Source organism: Mugil cephalus, chromosome 1, assembly GCF_022458985.1.
Source record: "Mugil cephalus isolate CIBA_MC_2020 chromosome 1, CIBA_Mcephalus_1.1, whole genome shotgun sequence".
In the NCBI taxonomy this organism is placed as follows: Eukaryota; Metazoa; Chordata; class Actinopteri; order Mugiliformes; family Mugilidae; genus Mugil; species Mugil cephalus.
Window position 1 is genome coordinate 27,321,001 of NC_061770.1, and position 8,120 is coordinate 27,329,120.

General features: G+C 44.9%; 1 protein-coding gene across 1 annotated transcript; it reads left to right on the forward strand.

The window, feature by feature from the left end:
• The first annotated feature begins 346 nt into the window (after positions 1-346).
• grm6a (glutamate receptor, metabotropic 6a) lies at positions 347-4,875 on the forward strand. Its single transcript, XM_047607363.1, has 6 exons — positions 347-635; positions 1,143-1,736; positions 2,917-3,133; positions 3,288-3,423; positions 4,612-4,766; positions 4,862-4,875. Exons 2-6 carry the CDS (start codon positions 1,188-1,190, stop codon positions 4,873-4,875), a joined length of 1,071 nt encoding a protein of 356 aa, XP_047463319.1. The 5' UTR covers positions 347-635; positions 1,143-1,187.
• The last annotated feature ends 3,245 nt before the right edge of the window (positions 4,876-8,120 follow it).

Sequence of the window (8,120 nt, forward strand, 5' to 3'; positions counted from 1 at the left end):
CATGAATCATTTATGCTGTTTGAGTTTTCAACGTTTGAATGAAACTGAAGGAAACGTCTGTGATGCGTTCACTGCCTCTTTAAATCCGGTAAAAATGAGACTAAACCAGATGTTCCTCACGCTGCTCTCGTCCTATTGGCTGAGGAGCTGAGGTCAAAGGTTGTTCCAGAGAAAGAAGAAACTCTTCCTGACCTGTGGACAATAAAGATGTTTAATAATGAAGTTTGTTGTGTGTGGAACCTGTTTGACGTTTGTGAATATTCATAGACCTGCAGCTGTTTCCACGGTGACAGATGTTAGAGGAGATGAAAGGGAGGATGGAAACACCTGCACAGGTAGATGCAGACTAGAACCAGCAGGGGGCGCTGTCCCCTTATAAAACACGCTGTATTAGAATAAAGGAACGTGGTCCTCACAGAGACGGTAAGACGGGAGGACACACAGCTCAGCGTTAATGCGGAGCCTCGGATTAGTCACACAGACTGAGGCCGCTTCTGATTGGAGGAGGAGGAGGAGGAGGAGGAGGAGGAGGAGAAGCGGAGTCGGAGGTTTATCCGGAGCTCACCGGAGGCTCTGGAGGATCTGCAGCCGGAGACGAGCTCTTGAGGACGGACTGGAAGAGATCAGCCTCCACGGTGAGTTTAATGAAGTTTAGATGAACGAATGAATTTAATCCGGAATATTTAGATGATGAGAACTGTTAAACTAACAGCTCCGTTTTTATTTGATCTGGTTCCTGATGCAGATGTTTCGTGTTAATTATTAATTAGTGCGACTTTAAAATTAAACTGGGACGCAGAGAAAAAGTTTATGATTTAAAGAGATTAAAAGAGTCGAATCCCTCCGCTTCACAGTTTAAACCTTGATATTATTTAAATGATTAGAAGTTTTTCTTTTAGTTTTGTTTCCAGATGTTTCCTGATCACATCACCTGGTTTAATTTAAGATTAAATTATGACAGAAAGGAAATTAATCTGAAGACGGTTTATTAATTAATCAAAGATTGAAGGAGGAGGCGGGACATGCTGACTGATTGGTTAATTGGTTGGTTAATTGGTTGATTAATTGGTTGGTGTGTTGGTTGATTGGTTAATTGGTTGCTGACTGGTTTATTGATTGGTCGGGTCTGTCTGTCTCTTCAGGTGTCCTCAGCAGGATGTCCGCTCTCTATTGATTGTCTCCTCACTATGACATCATCAGGCGGCGCCCCGTACCCCCTTCTTCTTCCCGGCCTCCACCGACCCCCTCCGCCGTGGCCCCGCCTCCTGCTGTCTCTCTGGCTCTGGATTGGTGGACGGGTGGTCCAGGTGAGCTCCTCCCACCAGCACTTCCACCCCCACTCCATAAAGATCCCCGGGGACATCACGCTGGGGGGGCTGTTCCCCATCCACGCCCGCGGGCCCCACGGGCTGCCCTGCGGCGAGCTGAAGAAGGAGAAGGGGATCCACCGCATGGAGGCCATGTTGTACGCCCTGGACCAGGTCAACGGGGACCCCGAGCTGCTGCCCAACATCACGCTGGGGGCCCGGATCCTGGACACCTGCTCCCGGGACACCTACGCCCTGGAGCAGTCGCTCACCTTCGTCCAGGCGCTCATCCAGAAGGACACGTCCGACATCCGCTGCTCCAACGGCGAGCCCCCCCTCATCCGGAAACCGGAGCGGGTGGTGGGCGTGATCGGGGCGTCGGCCAGCTCCGTGTCCATCATGGTGGCCAACATCCTGCGTCTGTTTGAGGTACGGACTCACCTGGGACGCCACCATCTGGTTTTAATCAGCCCCCCATAGGGGTCTCAGGCTGAATCTGAATCTGATGCTCACGACAACAGTCGACCCACGAAAACAGAAGATGCTTTGTTCTCTTTTTAACACATGAGACGTTTTTATTTATTTGGTCACAGTAGAATTAGACCAGAATATATCAATAAAAACACACACAAAATAACTCAGAGAAATATATAGAGAAGAATGGAAATACAGAGACAGTCTGGTACAGGATGTCTCCTCCTCCTCCTCCTTCCTCCTTCTCCTCCTCCTCCTCTTCCTCCTTCACCACCTCCTCCTCCTCCTCCTTCTTCTTCTTCTTCTTCTTCTTCTTCTTCTTCTTCTTCTTCTGTTTTTGGATATGGTTCTGGTCGATGGTAGACCTAAAATAAATAAATAAATCCTGGTGTTGGTCTTGGCTGAAGCTGGATGTGATCAGGACACACCTGGTGGGGGACAGGTGGACGGACTCGTTGTGGGACAGACAGACCGTGAGGGGATGAGGACGTCTGGTCGCTGGATTAACGCTCAAACACTTTTTAAAGCTGTTAATGGCTCCGCTACCGGCCGTGAGGACGCGTCTCCACATCAGCCAATCAGATCACAGGAGACGCACCTGACTGACGTCCCAGCAGAAGACGTCTTCGTCCTCGGATCTGGTTCCAAAAGAAACAAAATTTAAAATTAAAATCAAAACCTGTAAATCAGCTGATGTTCGTTATTGTTTGGCTCCAGTGAAGCAGCTGATGATGATGATGATGATGATGATGATGATGATGATGATGACAGTGGTTGTCATAACGAGGTCTGCTCTCGTTAATGTGCTGGTTCTCGTTAATCTGCACACACACACACACACACACACACACACACACACACACAGTGTTAATGTGATTGTTGCTCTGACACACATTCAGTTCCTCGGTTACACAACTCAGATCCTGACAGAGTCCAACACTCAGACCTGATGATTATTAATAATTAATCATTAATTATTATTATTGTTCATAATGTCTGTCTGTGGCGGCTTCTGTTGGTCTTACAGGGGCCGGTTTGGGTGGTGGCTCTTCCTCTTTACCTTCTGTTGGCTGATTGATATATCTGAGTTGATTATGAATGAATGAATATATTAATGAATGAATGAATGCCTCAGATCCCTCAGGTGAGCTACGCGTCCACGGCTCCGGAGCTCAGCGACAACAACCGCTACGACTTCTTCTCTCGGGTGGTTCCTCCGGACTCGTACCAGGCTCAGGCCATGCTGGACATCGTCAGAGCTCTGGGCTGGAACTACGTGTCCACGCTGGCCTCCGAGGGAAACTACGGAGAGAGCGGAGTGGAAGCCTTCATGCAGATCTCCAGAGAGGCTGGTGAGACCCGTCTGTCTACATGTCTACCTGTGTCTGTCTGTCTCAGGTGGACATGTCCCTCAGTTACCTGTCTCTGTCTCAGGTGGACATGTCCCTCAGTTACCTGTCTCTGTCTCAGGTGGACATGTCCCTCAGTTACCTGTCTCTGTCTCAGGTGGAGTGTGCATCGCCCAGTCGGTGAAGATTCCTCGGGAGCCGACGCCCGGAGAGTTCGATAAAATCATCAAACGTCTGATGGAGACGAGTAACGCCAGAGGAGTCATCATCTTCGCCAACGAGGACGACATCAAGTAAACACACAACTCATCTTGGTTCAGGGGCCACATTCAGACCAGTTTGATTGGCTCCACCAGAGGGCGCTGCTGTGCAGGGGAGGATCGTCAACTTTTATAGGTTTTCCTGTGTCAAAATTGTTGTTGGCGTATAAGCTAATAAATAATAAACTTTGCCCCCAATTAATTGTCCCCAGTTTTCATTTGATAAACGCAATTTCCTCTGTGGACACTTTTTGTGGTGTAGCTGTGTGTGAACAGTTCGTTGTGATGCTCCATCTCCACTGTTTCCGCTCAGTGGGGCCCATCCCAATTGGTCTTGGCCTGCAGTGTTGTGGAGTGGTGAACTGCTAGCTCGGCTAACATACATAGCATAACATACCGGTAGCTAATAGATGTTTCATTATTCATTGCATGATGAATGGAGTTGACTACCTGACCAGTGTGAGATTCAAGACTTTACCACTTGAGCAGAAGCTGGAGATAAAAGCTAGGTCATTCAACCAGGAGTGGTTTAACAGGGAGCTCTCAAAAAGACACTTGATGAGTCTAATTTTTTTTTTTTTTTATCTAAATGGAATTAATAATCTAGTTTAAATAATGTTTGAATTATAGTGGAATTAGTGTAATGCGTGTGCGGAGCTGTCCACCTGCCTGTGGTGCTGAAATGGCTGTTTGGCTGTGGAATATTGTGTGTAGTGACTTTGTATATTGATTACTGTGTATTGGCCATGAGCCGTGCATTGTGTTTTTACTGTTGTCACGTTATAGTTTTGATCTTGAGTATTGGATATAGTGAGATCTTGAACACTGACATTTGGTGGCGCTATTGATATGATAATAAATGTCGCCTTGTCATTGTTTGTGTGATGGAATTATTCAGCTGCAATGTTGTGGTCACCTGTTTGTTATCAGGTGCTGGTCCCTCTGTCACGTTTTTGTGCAAAAAAATGTAATTTGTAATTAACTCTTATTCTTAAACCTGGTCTGAAAAACAAAGAATGAGATAGATGAGTCTGGTGTACACAACACATGATTCTTAATGCGCGTTTCTAAGTCGTTTTAGTCAGTTCAGTGGATACGTGTTCACTCAAACAACTGTTAAAGAACTGTTAAAGAAAAAGTTTTAAAAAAAAAAAAGAAGCTCAGCTCTCAGGAGGATAAATGTGACTCCATTTTGACTCCGCCGCTTTCTGTCTCTGGTAGGCGTGTCCTAGAGGCGGCGCAGCGCGCTAACCTGACGGGCCACTTCCTGTTTGTGGGTTCGGACAGTTGGGGCGCCAAGAGTTCACCCATCTCAGAGCTGGAAGACGTGGCCGAGGGCGCCGTCACAATTCTCCCAAACCGAGCTTCAATCGACGGTAAAACCACAAAAATACAAACGACACAAACTCTATAACCAAATCTAGACATTTAAAGGGATATTTGAAATTTAGTCGATCACCTTGTTCCCCAGAGTTGGATAATTGAGACAAAGTGTTTTTAAATCGTTCCAGGCGTCGTCCTAATCCTGTTCCAACTTCTGTCAACAAACCGGTGCGACAGTTTTTCAGGTGCTGCATTTATACTCGATGTGAATGTACAGGTCACAAGAGGTGATTAGGAAAATTCTTGAGTTTATTCATCACTTTTGTGAACAACTGGCCCGTGTGTCTCTCGTTATGTCCAACAGGAAGTGCCGGTACGAGTGTTCTCCTTCTCTCTCCTGCTCGTCGTGCCACATGTTTAGCTCCTCCTCTGCCTCCTTTAGTGGTAATGGTACCTGTAATAAATGTAGTTTATTTGTAGCTTTGGAGGTGAGGCTCTCTGAATTGGAAGTACGGCTCCGCACCATGCAAACCCAATAGCTATCCAGCGCCCTGTAGCCGGTGCAGGCCCACCGAGCGCAGCTCCCGTTAGCATAGCTCCTGCTAGCTGTCCCCCTGCAGCTCCCGTTAGCATAGCTCCCATTAGCATAGCTCCTGCTAGCTGTCCCCCTGCAGCTCCCGAGCAGCCGGGAAATCAGGGCGGCTGGGTGACGGTACGAAGGAAGCATAGTCTTACCCGGCCCACGGAGCACCACCAACCGCTTCACGTTTCAAACAGATTTTCCCCACTCGGCGACACACCCGCTGAGAAGCCAACTCTGGTAACTGATTTTGCGGAATGTGAAGTTAGAGAAACCAGCGACCATAGTTAGATGCATTCCAGGGGCCAGAGCGGGCGACACCAAATCTTATCTCAAACTGCTGGCTAAGGCTAAGGCTAATGCTAAGACTAAGGCTAAGTATGGTACGATTGTTAATCACGTCGGCAGTAATGACCAACAGTTACGTCAATCGGAGGTCACTAAACTTAATGTTGAATCGGTGTGTAAGTTTGCTAAAACTATGTGGGACTCCGTAGTTTTCTCTGGTCTCCTGCCCAATCTGACCAGTGACCATATGTATAGTCGCATGTCGTCATTCCACCGCTGGTTATCTAGGTGGTGTCCAGCCAACGACGTGGCCTACGTTGATAATTGGAACTCTTTCTGGGGAAAGCCTGGGCTGATTAGACGAGATGGAGTTCATCCACCTTCGCGGCTGCTTCTCTTATCTCTAGGAATTGTGGCCGATTTTATTAACAACCCAAAACCATGACAACCCAGAGTTCAGACCAGGAGGCAGAGTTGCAGTCTTACACGCCTCTCTGCTGCTTCTCTAGTGCTGTCTCACACCCATAACTCCACAAATCTATTAGATGTGCTTGTCTGCTCCCAGATTTTTAAATGGAAAAATAACAATAGAGGAGTTATTCATAGGAACCTTATCCAAATCAACACAAATTCACTCGTACAACAGAGCAATAAGAAAATTAAATGTGGTCTTTTGAATGTCAGGGTCTCTCTCATCTAAATCTCTTTTGTGACCGATTTGATAACTGATCATCAGATTGATCTATTTAGTTTGACTGAAACGTGGCTTGCAGGATGATGAGTATGTCAGTTTAAATGAGTCCAGGCCACCCAGTCATAGTAACTATCACATTCCTGGAGGCTCAGGCCGAGGAGGAGGAGTGGCAGCAATCTTCCACTCTGATTTATGTATTAATCCTAGACCTAAGCAAAGCTTTAATTCATTTGAAAGACTCACTCTTAGTCTAGCGCATCCAGACTGGAAAACACAAAAAACAATTCTCTTTGTTGTGGTGTATCGCCCACCTGCTCCTTACTCGGAATTTTTAGCTGAATTCTCTGAGTTTCTCTGTGATTTAGTGCTTAGAACAGATAAAGTCATTATAGTAGGTGACTTTAACATCCATGTTGATGTTGCAGTGACAGTTTAGCTCTTCATTTATGTATTATTAGACTCAATTGGCTTTTCTCAGAATGTAAATGGTTCAACTCACTGTTTCAATCGCACCTTAGATCTTGTACTAACTTATGGCCTAGAAACTGAAGGTCTAACCGTATATTCTCACAACCCTCTATTGTCCCATCATTCTCTTTAACATTTGAATTTACTATAAGTAATTACACAGAAATTGGAAAGACATTTCGTTATGGTCGACACTTATCTGATGATGCTGTAACTAGATATAAGGAATTAATACCTTCAGTATTTACCTCAGTACCTTATGTTAGTGATGTGGATGTCAGCAACCACAATCTAACTCAATCACAAATAGATTATTTTGTTGACAGCACGACAGCATCACTTAGTACAACTCTAAATCTAGTTGCTCCTCTTAAAAAGAAGGTGGTAAATGGAAGGAGGGAAGCTCCATGGTATAATTCACAGTTGAACAGTTCGAATGCTGGAAAGAATTTGTCATTCCACTAGTTCTGAAGAAGCTCACAAAGCCTGGAAAGATAGTTTAACAACTTATAAAAAAACTCTCCGTAAGATTAGAACAGCATATTATTCTTCATTAATACAAGAAAACAAGAACAACCCCAGATTTCTTTTCAGCTGTAGCCAGGCTGACAAAGAGTCACAGCTCTGTTGAGCATCTATTCCTTCAGACCTCAGCAGTAATGATTTCATGAGCTTCTTCACTGATAAAATTGTTGCATTAGAGATAAAATTCATAGCACCCTTCCATCTGTCAAAGATGTAAGTACAGTGGCATTAGAAACCTCTGTAGGACTGAGTCAGTATTTGGATTATTTCTCCCTAATTGATCTTCCTGAGCTCACTTCAGTTATTACAGCATCTAAACCATCAACTTGTCTTCTAGACCCCATCCCGACTAAGTTGCTCAAGGAGGTTTTTAATTAATTCATTAATCCATTAATTAATACCTCCATATTAAATCAGATAAACTTATCTTTATTAACAGGATATGTGCCCCAGTCTTTTAAAACTGCTGTAATTAAACCATTACTTAACAAACCCACTCTTGACCCAGATGTTTTAGCCAATTACAGGCCAATTTCCAACCTTCCCTTTATCTCTAAAGTTTTAGAAAGGGTTGTTGTCAATCAGTTGGTTGATCATTTAAACAGGAATGGTTTGTTTGAAGAGTTTCAGTCAGGTTTTAGAGCTCATCATAGCACAGAAACAGCTCTGGTTAAAGTCACCAATGATCTCCTCATGGCTTCAGATAATGGACTTGTCTCTATACTTGTCCTGCTAGATCTCAGTGCTGCATTTGACACTATTGATCACAATATTCTACTACAGAGACTTGAAAGTGTGATCAAGATTACAGGAACTGCACTAGACTGATTTGAATCATATCTGTCAGACAGA

Bases quoted from the DNA above. Each gene is read 5' to 3' on its own strand.
- grm6a (XM_047607363.1), top strand. From the start codon at position 1,188: ATGACATCATCAGGCGGCGCCCCGTACCCCCTTCTTCTTCCCGGCCTC. The intron at 3,134-3,287 runs GTGAGACCCGTC...TCTCTGTCTCAG, and splicing joins GCAGATCTCCAGAGAGGCTG to GTGGAGTGTGCATCGCCCAG. The intron at 3,424-4,611 runs GTAAACACACAA...TGTCTCTGGTAG, and splicing joins GCCAACGAGGACGACATCAA to GCGTGTCCTAGAGGCGGCGC.